General features: G+C 36.0%; 3 protein-coding genes across 3 annotated transcripts; 2 read left to right on the top strand and 1 right to left on the bottom strand.

The window, feature by feature from the left end:
• Nucleotides 1–11,847: 11,847 nt before the first annotated feature.
• Nucleotides 11,848–14,686, top strand: BDCG_17797 (uncharacterized protein; the record flags this gene model as incomplete). Its single annotated transcript, XM_045426857.1, has 5 exons — nucleotides 11,848–11,977; nucleotides 12,070–12,231; nucleotides 12,429–12,498; nucleotides 12,557–13,660; nucleotides 13,726–14,686. 5 exons carry the CDS (start codon nucleotides 11,848–11,850, stop codon nucleotides 14,684–14,686), a joined length of 2,427 nt encoding a protein of 808 aa, XP_045282563.1.
• Nucleotides 14,687–15,268: 582 nt separating this feature from the next.
• On the top strand, nucleotides 15,269–15,496 carry BDCG_17796 (uncharacterized protein; the record flags this gene model as incomplete). Its single annotated transcript, XM_045426856.1, has 1 exon — nucleotides 15,269–15,496. One exon carries the CDS (start codon nucleotides 15,269–15,271, stop codon nucleotides 15,494–15,496), a length of 228 nt encoding a protein of 75 aa, XP_045282562.1.
• A 1,920-nt stretch (nucleotides 15,497–17,416) lies between these two features.
• On the bottom strand, nucleotides 17,417–20,859 carry BDCG_08469 (acyl-CoA dehydrogenase). The gene is made up of 4 exons (XM_045424254.1): nucleotides 19,887–20,859; nucleotides 19,559–19,809; nucleotides 18,860–19,467; nucleotides 17,417–18,778 (listed from the first exon to the last, which is right to left on the bottom strand). Exons 1-4 carry the CDS (start codon nucleotides 20,217–20,219, stop codon nucleotides 18,648–18,650), a joined length of 1,323 nt encoding a protein of 440 aa, XP_045273010.1. The 5' UTR covers nucleotides 20,220–20,859; the 3' UTR covers nucleotides 17,417–18,647.
• Nucleotides 20,860–20,877: the final 18 nt, after the last annotated feature.

Here is a 20,877-nt window from a genome sequence, read left to right as displayed (position 1 = left end):
TCTTCTTTTCTCTTTTTCTGTAACAGCTTTTATTCTTATAAACTGTGAGTATTCTCATTCATCTGTGAAGTGTTTTCACTTAGATAACAGAGAGAGAGTGTTTCTAATAATATTTATATATTAATTCATAAACTTCTCAAGAATAAAAATTTTTTCAATTTCAATATCTTTGTAAATAATGTCTGACTGCTGCTGAGCTTCTTATGAGTGTCTCTGTAACTTCTCTGATCACTTTTTACTATCTGATAAAGCAGAGATACTGCTGTTCATAACTGTATCTTCACTTCTCTCAGCTCTGTCATCACACTCAATCTTCAGATCAGCAGTTCATCTCATATCTTTCTCAGATCAGTTTCTGACTTTAAGCAGTGTAGTTCTCTTCTTTACTGTAAGTCTTCTCATAAGTAATTTCTTACAGACTCTAGCTAATAGTTCTTATAAAGCTCTCAGTGTTATCAGTGTTTTCTGCAGCTCTGCAGGCCTATGATCACTCTCTTTCTACTTATACAATCTCTGATCAGGTATATGCAAATATATCTAGGTTTCTCATCAATAATTCTCGCATCACAGCGCATTTCTACAATCTCATTATCAATAGAAGATGAGTTTCTGAGTACTTACAAAATCTGAGTAATTAAGACAATGTGAATGTCATGAATTCATGATAAGAGTTAATCTGAACAGATGAGTCTTCTCTCTGTATCTCAATTATTTCTGAGCTGAATACTTCAGTATAACTGAGAGAGTGAACACAGCTTTGTAAGAGATATTTAATTATATACACAGATAATTAGTTCTCAAGACTCTGCTATAACTGTATACATTCTGATATTCAGCTTCTCTGAAGTCTGTGCATTTCTGACAGTCTTTGTATCAAATATAACAATTATCTGTATCACAGACATGATACTCTCTGCTTCTTTGAAGAAGAAAATTGATAGTTGTGAGAAGATTAGATATTACAGATATTAAGAATATGAGTGTGAATTTTCTTTATTTTTTCTTTATTAATCTCTAAATTATGTTCACAGCTCTGTTTATTTTCTGTTTTTTAACTTTAATAAGAATATAATTTCTTCTTCTCTTATATACACTACAGACTGTTCATCTCAGTAGAAACTCATTATCTTATAGATTAGAATTCATAAATGATAGTGTTAATATCTTTATTATAACTAGGTTCTTAGCAAAGATTATATTATTCTAACTTATCAGAATTCACAGTATGAAAGTCATGTCTCAGCTTTTATAGATATCTTATCTATCTGAATAATTCTCAAGTAAACTTATTCATCTTGTCAGAATACTCTTGTCACTGAATCTTGAATCAGAGTTTATAATCTTACTTCTCTGAGTTAACAATCTCTTTAATCTGATATTCTCTTTCACTCTCTAGTATTTTATGAACAGAGTGATGAGTCACAGAGTTCTCTTCTAAGAATTTCTTATATTTACAGAGTAAAGAGACATGAAAAATATTGTATATCTATAACTTAGATAACAGTTTTAATCTGTAGAACTGTAAGCTAACTTTCTTCATAATCTTATAAGACTCTATTTATAAGAGATTCAGCTTCTTACTAGATTTCTGTATAATAATGTTTTCTAGACTCAGTCAGACTCTATCATCTTTCTTAAAACTCTTTATAATATACTTGAAGTTATAGTATCTCTTCTGATACTCTTAAGTCTTTCTTAAGAATTTACAGACTTTCTTCTGAATCTTCTGAATTCTCTCAGTCTGTTCACAGATATCATCACACTCTATAGTGTACTCTTACAGATTTATCAAGATTATCTGTGAATAAGTCTCAGTGAGCATCTCAAAGAGAGTTTTATCTGTACTGACATACTTTGAGTTATTATATATGAACTCTGTAAGTAGTAATCAATGCACTCAGTTATTCTGATTATAATTGATAAAGCATCACAGATACTGTTTTAATATACTTATCAGATATTCTATCTGATTATCTGTCTGTTAATGAAAAGTCATACTTAGATCTCATAAGATCTTCAGTATAGTTATCAGATCAGATCAGAACTCTTCTGTAAAGATTAATTCTCTATCTGAGATAATATTTATAGACAATTCATACAACTGAATCATATTACAGATAAAGATATGAGTTAAATTCTTTAACTTCAAGTTCTTGTAGATGAGTATAAAGTGTGTCATCTTGATAAAGTAATTTATTATCACTAGTACACTGTTAAAGCAGGCATTATATATGTTCTTGCTTTCAGAGAGACTTACAAGAGTATTCATTTCTAGCTGTTCTCAAGATTTCTGTGAAATGAGTAGAGAAGTAAGTTCTTCATATGATCTGAACTGTACTATTCATGAATTCTGATAAATAATATAAGAATTCACTATCTTCTTCACAAGTTCTTGTATCTTCAGTCAGAAGTATTTTCTTATAAGTAACTCATAAGTTCTAGTATCTGTAAAATGACTTACTAGAGAAGAGTTATGATATCTTTTGATAAGTTCTATATATAGAAACTTATTCACAGGTATATAAATTCAGTTCTCTCTTTATAAGAGATTATTTAAGTCTCTTCAATTCTTTATTTCTGCAGAATTGATCTCTGTTATAAGCAGTTTCTGAATATACTGAGTATATTCATTCTTCAGTTGTAGTTCAGACAATCTGAATAGAAGATCTTATAAAGACTTATACTCTGTTTTCTCTTATATCAGATCTTTCACAGTACTTCTCAAAGTCTGTAAATTCTTCAGATTATAGATACTCTCTTCAAGAATTCTTACAGAGATTCTCAGAGTGTTAACTCTCAGTGTTATAGAGAGTAATTATACAGACTTCTTTTCTCTCTTTTTTCTCTTCTCTCATAGAGAATTGAGAGACTCTTCAGTTAATCTCTTTATAATACTCAGTCTGAGTATTCTGTAAAGCTTTTCTATCTTCTCTAGTCTTTCTGTATCTGTCATTCTGATCTTCTTAACATAGTCTGATCTGTGACAGAGTTCATTCACTGAGTTCTTAGTTCTCTTGATATGTTCTATCTTGAATCAGAACTCACTCAGTCTCTGAGCTTAGTAAATCTATCACTGTGAGAGTTTCTTAATTAAAGTAAACTGTTATAAGCTGTTATAATTAGTTCTAATAATAATCACTATTACAAGACTCTCAAAGTAGTGATATCAGTGATAAAAGAATTTCACTATTATAAGAAGCTTTTGATTATAAATGTTATAGTTGATCTCTGTAGATTGCATCTTCTGTGAGAAAAAGATCACTGAAACTCAGTTCTCATTTGACTATAGTTATAAGACTATTTCTGAAATTATAAAGAAGAAGACATCTGTCTTCAATCTGATTAAGAGTAAGAAATCAAAGTTAAACAGTATCACTGTGTCTGTGAATATCTATTTCAATCTTATAAAGATCTCATGAGCTTCTGAAATAAGAAAGTTCTTACAGTTCTTTCTTCTTAATAATCTTTTCATTCTCTATTCATAGAATAACTTCTTCTTATTTTCACTCTTCAGCATGTCTGTAAGAGTTAAGAAGATTCTTATAAATACAAAGATAAACTATCTATAGAAATTTACAAAGCTCAGAAAGATCTGAATCTCATAAATACTAGTTAACTCTGATTATAATAGAATAGTCTTAATCTATGAAGATTTCATCTGAATATCATCTGCAGTGATTACATATTCTAGAAAATTAATTTAATAGATACTGAAGTTGCACTTTACAAGCTTAATATACAGTTCTGTCTCATCTAAGATCTTCAACACACTTTGTACATACTCAGTGTGTTCTTTCTTCTTTATAGAGTACATCACTACATTATTCAGATATATTATCATAAAGATATTCAGATATACACAAAGTGTTTTATTGATAAAAGACTGAAATGCTGTGAGAGTATTAGTTAGATTAAGAGATATCACTAGATATTTAAATAATTTCAGTGCAGTTCTAAAGACAGTCTTTCATTCATTCTCAGACTATATTCACAGCTGTGTATATATATTAATCACATTCAGTTGTGTGAATATAATAGCTTCTATGAGACAGTTAATTATATTCTCAATCAGAGATAGAGAGTAATGACTCTTTATTATCTTAAAGTTCAGATTACAGTAATCTATACATAATCTGAGATCTTTATTCTTCTTCTTCATAAATATCACAGAGACTTCTATGAAGAACTGTAAAGATCAGATAAAGTCATTCTTCAGATTCTTCTTCACATAGATCTGTAAGATCTCTGTCTCATAATAAGAGAGCTTATAGATTGATTTTCAGAAGAATTTCTACTCTTCTATCAAATCTATTATCAGATTCTTCTTATAGTGAGAAGAAAGCTCAGCTATCTTTGCTAAGTTAAATATCTCTGTGAGATCTTAGTATTTCTCTGATATCTGAAGCTCAGTTTTCATGACTGTGAGATTCTCAGACACTTGTAAAGTTATTATATAGATAAGCTTATCTTCTCTAATTAACTCTACAACATTAACTGATTCTATCTTTATAAGTGAGTCTGTCAACACTGATCAGAAGTATAAACCTGACTTATAAACAGCTATATACAGATTATGTCTTTGAAGTTATACAAGTTTTAAATATATATTATCTGTGATATCTGTAATAATCACAGTTTCTATAAATCTTCTTCAAATTTCAGAGAGATCTTGTAATTCAAAGATAGCTCTTATAAGTCTCTCAGTTCTCAGATCTGAGTTCTTATATTCTATTTATTATAAGAGCAGATTCTCAGTTTTCATCTTTCAACTCATTTATTTCATAAGCTTTAGAGATATTACAGTGATCTGAGATTCTGAGTTTATTAATACTTTTCATACTTACAGAGTAGTAGTATCACAGTACAGTCTCTCTCTATAAGTAAGTATTTTCATTGAGAGAGTAACAGATTCAGATATCAGCTTTAAGACTCTTAAGAAGACTGTTACTGACTCTATCTATAACTTCTCAAATTTCTATTTTAATTTATTCAGACAGTTTATATAAAGATGTTCTAGTTTAGAATAGATAAAGCAGAGTCTCTTTTTCTTAATCTCTCTGTTATATACTCTGTTTATAGAAGCTTATAAAGCTCTCTCTCTCTACTCAGTAGTTAGATATAAATCTCTCTGTATTTTATTATCTTTTTCTAATAAATCTGTTCTCTGTTATTCTGACTCTCACAGAGCTGATCAGTGATCTACTCTTCACAGATCTGTGACTCTTACAGTGATTTATAAGTGATAAATGAGAGTTATCAGTTTCTTCAGAGTTAAGAACTTAGAGTCTTACTTAATGAACTTGTTCTACATATCTTTATTCAGTCTCTTTATAAATATTATTATTCAGATCTTATTTCAGAGCTCTATTTTCACAGATCTTAATTCATATTATAATTCTATGAAGTACTGTGAGTAGTCTTTATCAGATTTCTTATCTCTTTTTCTAATATTAATAATTACAGCTCAGATGTTCTCTGTTCAGCTTATAAAGTCTTTTAACTTATTCTCTAAATAGATTTTAAGAACAGATTAGTGAGATCTCTTATAATCATTCTCTAGATAATTTAGTCAGTTCTTAGCTTCAGTGTAATAGAGATCTGTTATTATATAGATAATAGCTTCTTCATCTTTTATATTACACTGTCAGACTTATAAGTTAATTTTAAATACAAACTTATAAAAGCTTTTATAGATTGTGATTCAATAAGTAATCTTAAGTAATTATAACTTAAGAAAGTTTCTTTTTAATTTATAAGTATCTCTAAAGATTATATCTAAAAACTCAGTTCAAGAGTGTTTACAGACAGTAAGTATTTCTTATAGAAAAATAGCTTAATTCTGTAAGAGATGCTCAAGAATGTTCTTTACTAAGATTGATTTATTTATAAGTTCAGAGAGTTTCTCTGTTATAGATATAGAGAATAATATTCTGTAAGTAATTAATAAGTTCTCTGAGACTTCTTTTATAAGAATTATTCATGATTTAAGTGACTGCTTCTGAGTATCTGCAGTAGAGTTCACAGAGATTAAAGTATACAAGTTTCTAGTTCTTTCAGTTATAATAGACAGTTGCTGACTGACTGAGCTTGAAATGTAAGAATAAGTACTCACAGACAATTATTTAAGTATTTACAGCTTGATGTGATATGTACTGTTAACTACTAGAAGTATTTATAATAGAAAGATAAAATGTAGAGATTAAATATATAATAGTATTCAAGCTGAGTTATAAATAGTATTCATGAACTTCAGTCTATATAGTTGTGTGTAGTCAAGAGCCGCTAGCTCTATTGATTACATGAGAGATAGAAATAGAGGTAAAGAATCCGCGAGAAGCGGGATTTCTTACAAAAGTAAGCTCAATAAGCTCAGTAAGCTTTACAGACTCTGAAAATTCAGTAGCTTATATCAGTTTAACTACTTCAATAGTCTATACAGCTTATTAACTCATTTATACAGTCTATCAATTCATTTATTCAGTCTGTTAATTTACTTACATAATTTGTTAACTTAGTTCTGTAACTCTGTCTCACTTTTAACAGACTTTAATTTTAATAGTTTATTATTCTCAAACTTCTGTTAAGATTAGAGAATTGAGAAATGACTCTGATGATAAACTAGATATAATGCAAGCAGTTGAGATTCCTACTTTTCAAAATAGTTATAATCTACTATCTGATGATAGTGACTATATTCTACTCTATCTCTACTCTCTTTTAGTATGAATATATAATAAAAATAACAAAAAAGTTTAAAAACTCTTCAAAAATCACATTTATTCAAAATAATGTGAATAGAAACTTAAATTGTATTTATTCTTGTCTTCAAATTGCATTTGAATAAAAAGTTGATTTTATACTACTTCAGGAACTGAACTTTGATGCTGAGTAAAATTATATTATTTCTCATTCAAGCTACTACTGCTTTCTATCTTAAAAGTCTGAGATAAAGTCAAGAGTAGTGATCTATGAAAGAAAGAGATTAAGATATTAATTTAATCTAAGATTTGATATCATATCTGACCCTGATATTCTGATGAGTGATATTATAGATAAAGAAAATGAGTTTGATACAATACAGCTTATAAATATCTATAATGAAAAGTCATTGAAGAAAAATAATAATATCTGAATAATTGATAGAGAATTTCTGAACATAACTTCATTAAGAAACTCTATAATTGCAGGAGATTTCAATGCACATCATCTCTGATGAAATTCAGAATGCAAGAGAGCAGTGAGAGCTGATAATCTGATTGAATAAATTTTTGAGCATTCAATAGATTTGATTAATAAGTCTGATCAACAAACATTCTTTAGAAAAGGCATGAAACAGAAATCTATTATAGATCTAATCTTCATATCATAAATTCTAATGAAAAGAAGACTTGTAAACTGATTTATTAATTCAAATAAGACATCAGAATCAGATCATGAGATTATTTAATTTGATATTGAACTGAGTGAAAAATAAATGAGTGAAAATTCTCTTCTCTCTAATCAGTATAACTTTGAAAAAGCTGATTGAAAAGCAGTTGAAGAAAGTATAAAACTGTTAAAATCTGAAAGACAGAATGAGCTATATTGAAATTCTGATCAAGATATCTCAAATGAAATGCTTAAGAATAGAGTGAAGCTTATTACATCTATTATTCTAACAAGTGTTAGAGATAATATTTCAAAGAGAAAATCTTCTGAGTATTCAAAATCTTGATAGAATGAGAATATCTCATCTAAAAGAAAAGAATTAGCTACTGCTAGAAGAGATTGAAAGAATGATGTAATATCTAATAAAGAGTTCAAAGCTGTCAGAAATGAATATTTTTCAGATATTAAAAGAGCTAAAACAGACTGCTGGAATAAATTTCTTAAAGAAGCATAAGAGAAGAAAGTTTTTAAAGCTTTTAACTATACTAAAACAAGAAGTGTAGCAAAACTTCCAGTCTTAGAATATGAGTTTCAGAATGAATCATATACAGCAAACTCTTTTGAGGAAAAATATTAAGCTTTCATGAGAATTCTCTTTCAGAACTCATCAGATTCAGATTCAGATTCAGAGAAAGAGAATATATCACTTCTTAACTATATTGATAAAAATGACTGGAAATGACCTGATCTTACACAAGATAAATTAGAGTCAGCTATCTTCTCAAGTTCTGTTAAAACTGCTGCAGGTCCTGATTCAATTAATCACTTGATTATTCAAAATACATATTTCTACTTAAAGAATGAATATTTTGAGCTCTTTTTCAATCTCTTAAAAAATGAATATCATTCTGAATGCTGAAGAGAAGTCACTGAAGTAATTCTTACAAAATCTAATAGAAAAACTTCAATTTCTAAGTCATATAGAGTAATATCTCTATTAAACTGCCTAGAAAAGGTTTTAGAAAAGATAATAGCTACTTAACTATCTTTTATAAGCTCTATAAGTGATTCTCTTTTATTCAGTGAATAAATGAGAGATAGAAAACAGTGTTCTGTAATTGACACTGTTCTCTCAGTTGTTCATAATATTCAAATAGCAAAGTATGAGAGTCTGATCTCAACTGCAGTTTTTATTGATATAAAAGAAGTATTTAATCATGTTTCAAAGTCAAAGTTAATTCAGATATTGAAGATATTAAAACTGTCACTTTCTCTAATAAAATGAGTTAACTGTTTTATATTTAAAAGAATTATACAACTCTTCTTTGATGAAATGAAATAAGACAAGACTGAGATAAAAATAGAAGTATCACAGAGATCTTCAATCTCACTTATTTTATTTGCAATATACACTGTATATCTATTCAAAAATAGAAATATAAGAATAGTGTAATCTCTGAGTTATATGAATAATATTGATCTAGTCTACAGCTTAAAAACTATCAAAGAGAATTTGAAAGTAATTGAAGAAGCTGCAAAGAAAATCTTTATTAGAGTAGATATTAATCAAATTCAATTTAATTATGAATAAAACTGAGTTAATTCATTTCTTTTCTAGATTTAATAAGAAAGAACTATCTCTAACTCTTTTAAATAGAGAGATTAAATCCAGTGTAAATATCAAATAATTAGAAGTATGATTAAACTCTAAGTTGAATTTTAAATATTACATTCAACAAAGAACTGTCAAGGCAGAAAGACTATTGAATAACATAATCAGACTATCAAATACAGAGAGAGATCTATTCTTCCAGACTATGAGATAGTTATATATAGTCTGTATTACATCAGTAGCTGATTATGAAGTTCAAGTTTAATAAAATAATTAAGAGAATTTCACTGAACTCTTTCAAAGTCTGTAAAACAGAGTCTTGAGAAGAATTCTGAGAGCATTCAAATCATCTTCTATTAAAGTAATGAAAATTGAAGCTTCAATTTCTTCTTCTGCTATTAGATTTGAAAAGGCCTGTATGAACTATGCTCTGAGAGTTGTAAAGATGAGCTTAAATTATATAATCAGAGAAAGAGTCTCTTCTTCATTTTCATCAATTAACTCTGAAAATGAACTGGATTGAAATAGATTTCTTGATTGAAATGAAAATAATTCTTCAAAGAAAATGTCTTCTCAACTGTACAGACTATACTCTCTGATTAAAAATTAATTTTCTTCTTTAAATATTGAAAAAGTTGATTATGAGAAGTTATCTCTCTGAAGAGAAAAGCTTGAATCTCTTATAGACTTATAAATAAGTGAACTATTAAAAGAGAAAGAATATGAACAGTATTTAAAGAGAATTTCTATAATCAATATAAAAGACTCTATTCTGATTTATTCAGATGACTCAAAAAATGAGAATTTAAATAGATTAGACACAGACATTGCTTATACTGAAGATAATATCAATTTTATCTCAGATTTCTGAAATCTAGACTGTGAATCTGAAGTCTTTGATGCTGAACTATTTATAATAGTGAAAGCTTTCAAACTCATTGAAATAAAATCTTATAAAAGAGGAAATTATTTGAAAGAGATATGAATATTCTCTGATAGTCAAGCTGCTTTAAAAAGACTTAGAAATAATCAGATTTATAATAATTAAATGAATCTTGAACTGATCTTAAACTCTGTTTTAATAATTCAAAAGAGAAGAATATTAAAGCTGATAATTTATCTACACTAAGTTTCTACTCATATGAATATTCATAGTAATGAATTGACTGATTCAGCTGTAAAAAAGAGTGCAGAATTAAGCAGATCTATTTAAAAAATTATGTTCTGATCTTTTATAAAGAGAAAAATAAAAGAATCTTATTTAGATAAGTGAAATGAAAGCTGATAGAAACAAAAGAAGAGTATACATTATTCAAGATTTGAAATAAAACTCAAGTGAAAATCTTGTTTAATTAAATATAAAAAGAAAGTATTCTTATCTATAATACAGCTGAAACTAGAATATAACTATTTTAAATCTTATATACAAAGATTTGATGATAGATTTAACTCAATAAAATGCTTATTCTGCAATATAAATAAGAATTCTGAGTATATTTTAATACACTGTATATTATACAATAGTCTCAGAGTCAGATTGAAAGAGAAGTATAATCTAAATTAATTAAATATAAGATTCTTATTCTCAACTGAGACAGAAATTAAATACTTAATAGACTTTCTATCAGAAACTCAAGCAGCTATAAGAAAATGACTAAATTTAGAATTATCTGAATATAAAGAGAGAAAAATCAATCAGATATAGTCTGTTAAAACAGCTATATACTATCTTTTAATAATTTGTTTTATTACAGTCTTTCTTTACTTTATCTTTTTCTTTCAATTTCTTTCTATCTATCTATTTAATGTGTCTATCTTTAAGACTGTGTTCTCTTTTCCTTTGTCATGATATTGTTAAATGATTTCAAAATATTAAAAGATGTTAAAATACTGCAATTTATAAACAGTTTTTGTATTCTGAGCTGAAATTTTCTGATTTTATATATCTGAAATTAATGAATGTATAATAGTTAACTTTACAGATATAGGAAAAACCCTGAGAACTAAAAGTTCTCAGATAGATATCATAGTCTCTGACTGTATACATCTATAATTGAAGAATAATAATAATAATAATAATAGTTTATTAACTTATCTATAGACTATATCTCTCTTTTATAAATCAATCAAGATAAACTCTTGTGAAAATCTGACTTTGAAAATATATCTATTTACAGATAATTATTCAGAGAGAGCTGAGTAGTTCAATAATATTATTTTCTTTAATAATAGATTAATAAGTTATAGTGAATTTATTATTAGATTTTAGTAAAAGCTGAATATCTGTGCACAGAGATTTAATTAGCTAAAATACAGTAAAAAATAAGCTTAAATTAACCGCATGTAATTTTGACCATCTCTTTAGAGAGTTGGTATTTTTTCAAGATTCATATGCTCATAGCTTACATACTGGAATATGTAGTAAATATATACAATCTTTGCCACTTTCCCATTAATGGAAGATTGGTCCATTCGGAATCATTTCTACGGGCCGGGGTTGGACTGTATGGTTCGTACCGTATATCTGTAAATATGTTCGGTAATAGCGTGAATAATATACACATAAAAAGCACTGGTGGTTGTGTTTAGTACGTGTAAAGATACATATGGTACAAAACCATACACCCGGTGTTCGGCCCCTTCTGTTGCCCGTGCTATTGCGTGCAAACGACTTCGCATCAAAATCGTTGTCACCTCAACCAACACAACATCGCTTGAACACTTCCCATCCGATACTTGCTTGAACACCGAGTATAACGTTGATGCCTTAATTTTCGTACAGTGTGAACAATCTTCGTCGTGCTCATCGAGCCTATGCCAAGCATCCAGGGAGCTTCCATTTCTAACGCGACGCGTGGGCCGCCTAAATGGAGGAAGGCTCAACCATTTTGACGATGGAAAGTGGGACGCCGGACGATTCTTCCCAGGTCAAGCCCCGTGTCTGGAGATGCTTAAACTGCCAATTAAAACATATCCGCTGTGATGGGGCCCTGCCAGGTGAGAAATACCTCTCCGACCATTGAATAGAACTTTAATTGGGACCAAGTCGTCGAATGCTGACATTCTGTTCTATATTATTGCTGGTGAAGTTTGCAGTACATGTTTGCAGAAGGATCGAACATGCCAATACCCCCAATTTTCTGCACCCGCTGCGAAACCCAATGTTCGCCAGCTGGCCTCTAAAAAAAGAGCTTTCAGCGCCTGTCTCGTATGTAGAGCTGCGAAAAGGAAATGCTCCGGAGAAACACCTGGTAAGCTTTTTGCCTTTGTTTTCTGGTAAATTACAGGCCTGGCCACCTAGCCTATCCGGATATAAATCATCATGTATTTCGAATCATCATGTATTTCGGGGGGGGAAAAAAAGAATAAAAAAAAAAAAAGAAAAGAAAAGAAAAGAAAATTTCCTTATTCGGGGAAGCTTGCTCGATATGATTACTGATTCAAACAGTATGTGGACCGTGCCGAAAACGAGGTCTCGAGGCAAATTGTGAATATGATTCTACTACATCCTTGCAACGGTAATAATATTCATTCTCGTGAAGTCATTGCATATTTAAGCACTAAGACATGAATTAGAAAGCGTCCAGAACCACATCGTGCATCTTATCCAGAATCTCCTTCAGATGAACGCCCATCCAAACAGCCCCGGATGTCTCTCCCGACAGTTCTTAAGGAGACTAATGGAATCCAAAAGCAACAGGTACAGCCACGGCTACGCCGACGCGAAAGCCCCAGCTTCCAGCTCCTGGGAGCAATTTCTGAGACACCACCTGAAACAGACAAGTCCCACGAGGGCGATGATGAGGGATCGTTCATTCAAGGTGATGAAAGCCTGGAAAGCCCACGGGGCTTTCAACCGCCTATATCTCCCCTTGCAGGACCATCTGCCACACAAGCCCCAGATATCTCCTCTGTAGGTCAAGAATCTGGTGATTCCGATGGATCTGAAGAAGTTGATGGCAGAGAACCATACTCGGATTCCTCTGACAACGAAACGGAAGTGGATGATCCCGACCTCTTTCTTCCGGGAGTCCGGCAAGCTGTTTTCCAGAGAACTGGTGTCGCAAAACCAGGAAGTACACTTGAGTCTGATCGAGAGCTAAAGCGATTAACCAAAGTTACAAATCGGAAGACAAAATTATCAACATTGTCAACAAATTCGACGAATCTTAGATTTCCTCACCGTATTGTTGCCAATAAGTTAGTCTCTGCCTATCTTTCACGGGAGTTTGTGAATTTGCCATTATTTCATCGAAACACTTTCACCCACCGGTATGAGAAGCTGTGGAGGAATATTGAACTGTGGGACTCAGAAACAGAAGTTTCTCATGAGGATTGTTTGTTTATTGGTCTTCTTTTCGGAGTGTTCGCCATTGCAGCCCTGTTATGCAATCCAGGCCACCTTGAGGATGCTGAACAGTACTTCGCGCGCGCACAAAACCTTGTATTTCTGAATGGAATAGAAAAAGGAGGTATTCTAAACATTCAGGCCTATCTAGTTCTAGCCCAGTACCTTATTGCAGACAATAACCTACCAGTTGCCTGGAAGTTTGTGGGACTAGCCATTCGTGCAGCGCAGTCCCTGCATCTGCATCTTGTTACTGGAAGCCACCACTTGGCTCTGAGGGACAACCAAGAATTATCAAGACGAGTTTGGCATTGCTCACTGATGCTAGAACGGTATGACACAAATAACTTTCTCTACGCATTTTCAAACATAAATTTGCTAAAGCTCTTTCATATAGCATTATCGCCATGAAGATGGGCATTTCAACTCTAACGAAACATTCTTTTGAAACCCCTCTCCCCGTCCCAGGAGACAATGACTATATCGACCACCTCTCAACCAATGAACCCGCGGACCGGAATCCGACAATTGACCGCCCCTCAATCATCGAATTCTTTAACAACTCAGCGCGCCTCTACGACCGATACAGTGACCTCATCACCATCCAAGAGGAACTCCGACTAACCGAACATTGTAGCGCACGCAAGAAACTTGAGGTTTTTGATCCCTCACCACTCATAGCTGTCGATCAGTCCCTCGCCAACTGGCAATCAGGGTTGCCACCTTTTCTACACCCAAATACAGACGTTAACTCAATAAAGAACCTCCTAGCAATGCGTCAGCATAAAATTCTCCGCATCCGCTACCTCCACATGCGTCTCCTCCTGTGGCGCCCGCTATTGGCCATAGTTGCAGCTGCCTCCCCGGACATTGACGCGCGCTCAAGAATGCAAGAAGCAACCTCACAGCGACCCTTGACTCACATAATCGCGCATGAAAGTGCTGTAAAATGTGTCCTCGCCGCAGCGGAGATAATCAATATCATCGACGAAGCCGAGAGGAGCCGCGGTACAGATATCACAAATGAATACGACGCCCTCTCCATCCCGGCAATTTGGGAGACTACGGGATATGTGTTTGCGTGTGCACAAGTTTTTATTGCAGCCCGTAGGTGCCCCAGGGGTGTAATTGATGACCTTGGAGGGATGCAAATGATTAGGGAAGGGGCATGGACAAGTATTGAGTTGATGAGGAAGTACTCACTCATTTGGCCCAGGGCCAACGCGTGCTTGAAAGCATTGGAGAAGTTGGATATTCTTTTCACACCTGGAAGGGATGAGTGTAGAGGTGGACCGCGTGATGGCGGGTTAAGTGACTTGTCGTGGTTGGAATGCCTGCCGATTGACCTACAAGTCTAATAATGACTATACTAGGTTGGGGTGACATTATCTGATTGGCTTCGGTAATTGGATGGTTAACTGGATGTTCATGACCCTGTTTGGCAAAGATGGCGCCAAAACTCTCGTGGCGGTGTGGGTGTTTGGAAAGAATTGCATGCCCCTATTAACACAACCTCGACACCACTTCCATTTCGTGCTTTCTCCTTTGGACACCAACACCTAATTGGTCGATTCCTGAATTTATTTGACTTGGAAATGTTAATAATCAGAAAATTTTTGCTTCGTGTGTTTTGTGTCTCTTGGCCCATACTTCTTCACATTTTGCGCCTTTCCTACTCCCACCCCCTTCCCGAATTATCTTTTCTCTCCTTACCCTTATGCAGGTTTAATAATACTTTCGGACTTTTTTTTTATCATTCCCCTTTCGCCCCGACCCTAGAATCTCCTTCGGCACAGTTGCCTCCCTTAAAAGACGACAATGGCACACAATTCATTCCGGCGGTGGCCGCAAATGTCAACCGATCCATTTCCCAAGTAGAATGCAGACGAGTCCGAGTCGGACCGAGTCACCCACCCACCAAGTCGAGTCCAAGTCGGGCCATGACAACACGAGATGAAACCCGAATCGAGTTCTACGAGCCGAGTGCATCACAAGTCGAGCCGAATCAAGACGAGTCGGGGTCTTGGCGGACCAAGTCCGAGTCAACTCGGGAAAAACTCGGACTCGTCTGTACTCGATCCCCAAGTATTGGAGGGAAGCAAAATTTCAGGTATCTAACAGTACAGTACCAAGGACATTTATCCGGTGCAAAGATGAAAGCATTGTAGCTCTCATTTGCAGGGGTGATCATTCGCAAGATTAAATGAAAAGAAAAAAAAGAAAAGAAAGGAAAAAAAGAGTAATACACAAAAGAAAGACCATGCAGTACCTCAATGTGAAATGCAACGCCGGGGAATCCACCTATATATGCAAATATGCAAAAGGAACCGCTTGTAAAAGAGCAAAAATCCATGTCTAGAATGCGGAAAGAAATATACACAATGAAGGAGAAACAATAGAAAAAAAAAGTTAGATATTTTTACATTACACTTCCCATATCACATACATACCGTTCACTCCACAGCCGCAACTACCTTGCTTCTTCCCCTCTCAACACTAAACTAAATCGACATCACGCTCACCACGACGCAAACAACCATTCCCAGAAAACTACCGCGTATCTCCTTATCGAGCGACAAGAATCCACTTCCCGCCGTGCGGAACAGAGATGATGACAATGTCTTTCGGTGTAGACGGGCGAGATGACCCGGCGCTGGGACCCAGTGGGTGAATTGGCGAAGATGGTTTATCATGATTATTATTATTATTACTATTATTGGGTTTGCTAAGGGATAGCTTTTGAAGCTGTTGTTGCTGTTGTTGCTGTGGCTGAGGGGTATGCTTGATTTCTAATGCAAGGTGGAGGGGCGTCTCTCGGTATAATTGAGGTAGATGTTTATTGCGTTTCTCATTACTAATTATTGTTCACATCGTGGCTGTGCTGTGGTGGTATTGTATGGCTACTGCTGCCTTTGGACAATATTTGTGGCCGAAGTATTTGTGAGGATGGGAGAGGATATTGGTTTCGCTTTTGTTCTTTGTGTGTTGGTTGCCGTATACCCTCCGCACGCCAGAGACGGTGATTGAACTGAATATCCTCTTGCTGGAAGGGTTGAGTATCCGAGGTCTTTGAGGTGTTGATTCTTTTGTTTCCCACAGCTCATACCCAGTAGGGTGGTGTTCAAGATGTATTGACCCGCTTGGGCATGTTTCTGAATGTTACAGTACTAAACCCATGGCAGCATCGACATTAACAACGACAAAAAACACAGACTATCTAGAATATATATATATACCTTCAAACCCATTTGCCAGGCTACTGAACGCAGCGACATTCTTCATGTAGAACACATCTCTCCTGCACATCCTAGATTAAGGCTGGGAAGAGATGAAAGTGGTGTAGAAGAACTGAAACGATCAACAAGGACACACTTGCTCCAACGAGCTTCTGTTGCATATTTGAAGTTATCTCTTTGCCATGTCTCCGTGCTAAGAAGAGGCAGATTGCAACTAGGATGAGAGTGTTAAGAGGGAGTGGGTGATAACAGTGTCCCGCACAAAAAAGAGCCAACAGAGGGGTAACTAGTTATATCAACCAATTAATCTATGCATTCAACAAGAGATATTGATCATCAACTCGGTTACAAAGTAACTGTTGTCTATAGATAGCAGCACTCAGTGTGATGTCGATGCAGCCTTATTAGTTGCGGCTTTAGCCCGGACTTACATCCATACATTCATGAATCACAGACCCTGCTGCTACAAGTGGGTGTCTCCCCCACGATAATGAGCAAAATGAGTTCTATGATAGAGTAGTGAGGCTATTTGCCACGGAGGAAGCGTGGCTGAATGTACTCTGTAGGGGTTATATTTGACTCCTAATCTGATGAATCTCAGCCATGGGGTGGCAATTATTATACTTGAAAATCCTAACTCTGGAGCTCAGCTTCTTTCACTCTGCATCTTCTCTCATCTGTCTACTCCTCTTCTCTTATCATCAGCAGAACTGCAGCACTGTCTCAGCAGATATCAGACTGATAGTATTATATCTGTTCTAGTAGTAACTTCTTTCTGACAGCAGTATATCTCAAATAGAATGAAGATTAACTTGAGAATGAGAAGAATAGACAATATTATATATATTTGATTGAGACTTGAAATAACTGAAAGAAATATCATTTTTCTATTTATATAACAAACAGATTTGATATTATTAATATTATTACTTGATTTATTGCTATTTTTATCATTTTCATTATCGCTATTATACATATCTTGATCTTGTTAATCTGAGTGAATATAGCAGACTTTACTTTTAGATAGATTTTGTATAGCAATTCTTGTTATGAAAAGTAGAGATATCAGAAAATCAGTGAACTTGTACAATTGATCTCTCAGATTGTAACTATGACTTGGCATTTTTTCTGCTGTGTGAAGTGTATGGATGTCGGGATGGTCCCGTCTAACTTCGTACTGCCGATCCAATACCCCCAAGTCAGCCTCCAAAGGAAATGTCTCTGATGAAAATGAAGCAAGGGGTAAAGAGGAAGCCTGCGAGAACTAACTCATTCTGAATATTGTCATCCAGAGTGGTGAATGGATAAGGGAAGAGGGGTACTATCTAGAGAAGCTTTCGCTTGATTGCGAAGAAACAATCGCTCCTGGCCGCCATACAGTTGTGAACCGCGTCGATTAGGATGTCACTTGGTAGGGCAGCGAATGTTGAAGTTGGGCTTTGATTTTGCGGTCCGGGAGGATGAGATATCCCAGAGCAATGGCTGGCAAAACCAATAACGCTGGCACATTTGATATCCTGAATCATAGCTACAAAAGCATTGTGCGACCCTTGCAGCCTTGAAGCTGGGACTCCTCTAATGGACTTCGTGGACAGGGAGCTATGGCTTCTGACCAAGTGTGGTTGGATACGGCCTTGGAAACGCCCACGATTGTGGCGCAGTTCAGCTAAAGTTTTGGCAAAATGCTCTTATGCGATCCGTCATCCATATAATCCGCGCTCGCGCTGAATTTGGGTCCAGCCGCCATCAGGATGGCATGAAGAGGGTTTCAGATGTTAGCCTCTCAACGAGTGAGAGGTGCCATGCTGCTCCAGCTCATCCCACGGTCCATTACGGGACTTTGTTTTCTGGAAATACCGGTATAAAGTCAAAAGGAAATTAGGAATCGGTTAAGAGACAGGTACGACGTTATACCACATCCGATTCGTTTCTAGAATAAAATTGCAGGCAAACACCAATAAATGCTCCCCTCCCCCGACATATTCAAAAGCTAGCTTGTACCATCGTGGAAGGCCATGATGTTAAAGCATAGCATACAGAAACATATACACTTGCACTGCACTCTCACACTACCTCACACACCTCATATTTTCGCCCGTTCGAGCTTTTGCTCCTGAGCCTTGAAAACTTTGACAAGCTGCCGCACGGACAAGTCGAGCAACACATCCTCTGAACCGCCAGGAATACGGACACCAGGAACCTCACGATATATCCCTAAAAAGGGCAAGCAAAATGTCAGACCGGCAAGCCGTGACTAAAACGAAAATATAAGAACAAAGGGAGAAAGAAACTTACGTTCAGCAACCTCCCCCTGTCCAGTTCTCGTCAACCCATTGCCACCGAACAGGAGCACTGCGACCTGCGCGCACTCGTTAAGCACCATACCAGCCTTCGCCTTAGCCAGTGCCGTCAGGCCTCCAAGCCTGAAATCACCTTCATCCTTAGACATATTATTCACCTGGTACAGGAATTGCTCAGTCCACGCCCACAAACTCTCCAGCTCCGCGCCAGCCTTTGCAAGCCGGTGTCGAACCACAGGCTGATCCATCAAAGTCTTTCCGAATGCCTGGCGCTTGAGACAATATTCGAACGCAGCGCTGAGAGCCACGCGTGCCTGGCGCACTACACCCACGACGATGGTGAGACGCTCGTGGTTGAAGTTGGTCATGATATATTTCATGCCCAAGCCTTCTTCGCCGACGAGGTTCTCGACTGGAACCTTGACATCGTCGAGCTCGATGAAGGTAGTTCCACCGGCAGCTTGGCCGGTGACAGATAATCGGCGCATGGTTACACCGGGTTGGTTTTTCAGTGGGACAATCACGAGGGACAGGCCGCTTGCGCCTGGTCCGCCCGTCCTCACGGCCATGGTGGTGTAGTCTGCCCAGATTGCGTTTGTGATCCTGAATAAGGTGCATGTTAGTCTTCTCATAAGCCAATATCTATCCCAAGGCAGTCGGTATATTTCTTTTGGTATGTCATGGTCTCGCATACCATTTCTTAGTCCCGTTAATGATGTAGTGTTTTCCATCGGCCGTTTTGTTAGCCGTGGTGGTAATATTGGCAACATCGCTTCCGGCATCCGGTTCTGTGATTGCAATACATGATCGCTTCTTGCAAGTCAAGAGTTCGGGAAGAAACCGTTCATGGAGCTCAGGGCTACCAAATTTGATCACCGGTGGGACGCCATATGCCATGCCGGCACACAGGGAAGTCGGGGGCCCGCTTAATCCCGATCGGTTCATCTACAGAGTTCAAAATCAGTAAACAGCGTTCTTCTAGGAGAGATGTAACCACAGTTTCTAGAATATTAAACCCCCACCTCATCCAAGTAGATCCCAGTATATAATAAATCCCAATCCTCCACTTTAACCCCCAGAATATCATGGATACCGAGCTTCTTTAACCAGGCCACCGGCAGAGGGGATGCAAGGTTGGGAAGCAGCATATTGTGTTGAGCGAACGTATGCCAAACATGCTCTGGAACTGTGCCCTCCCGCTCCCACTCGAAGGCATGGGAGATCAAATTCTCCCACAGGAATGCGCGACATGCTTTCTGGAATCTGCGATGGCCTTCGGTATAATATGGGGAGGGAAACCCGCAGAGGTATGGGGGCTCTGAGAACGGGATTGGGTTGGGTGAGTTGGTAGCCATGACTACGGACAAGGCTTAGTGAACAGATATTATGCTATATATTCTCAGGTTCACTGTTTGAAAGTAAGTTTAAGTCCCCAGGTTGGTTAAATCGTAGGCCCGTGTGGGGAGAGCTGCGCTTTTAAAAGATCATTGCCGGCTGCTGGTCCTGGCGGGCGGCGGGGGCAAGAAGACGAGAGACGGCGCTAGATCCCTGGTCCCGAGGAACCGTTAGCGCTCTCAGAGCTCAATCCGGGGATGGGGAAGACAGCTGGTGCAGTCATATTCATTATAATTGTGCTGATATTTAGCCGCTGGTGGCTCCGCTCCGCAACTACCTCGGGATTGACCTCGGGATACACTTTTGCAGGCCGTTGAAGCCCAGAAGAACGCGGAGTCCAGGAGTGCAGTCGCTCTTGCCTGTCCGGGTTAGCGTCGTTCGGCCCATCCCACATGCCGAAAGCCGAGAGCTTTCCATATCTCTGGACAACATCAAATCATTAGTTATCTTCACATACAATCAATGAGATGCTCATTATTATGCCTTGGTAATTTCTTGATAGCTTTAACTGGCCATACGCAAATGAAGTTTTGCCAAGGCCAAGCACAATTTGCGGAATCATCCCTGCAGATACTCTTCCTGAACCTTAGCTGTCCAAGCCAGTCCGATGGTTGAACC

Source organism: Blastomyces dermatitidis (genome assembly GCF_000003525.1).
Source record: "Blastomyces dermatitidis ER-3 genomic scaffold supercont1.11, whole genome shotgun sequence".
NCBI classification, from domain to species: Eukaryota; Fungi; Ascomycota; class Eurotiomycetes; order Onygenales; family Ajellomycetaceae; genus Blastomyces; species Blastomyces dermatitidis.
This window is presented reverse-complemented; position numbering and strand designations above follow the sequence as displayed.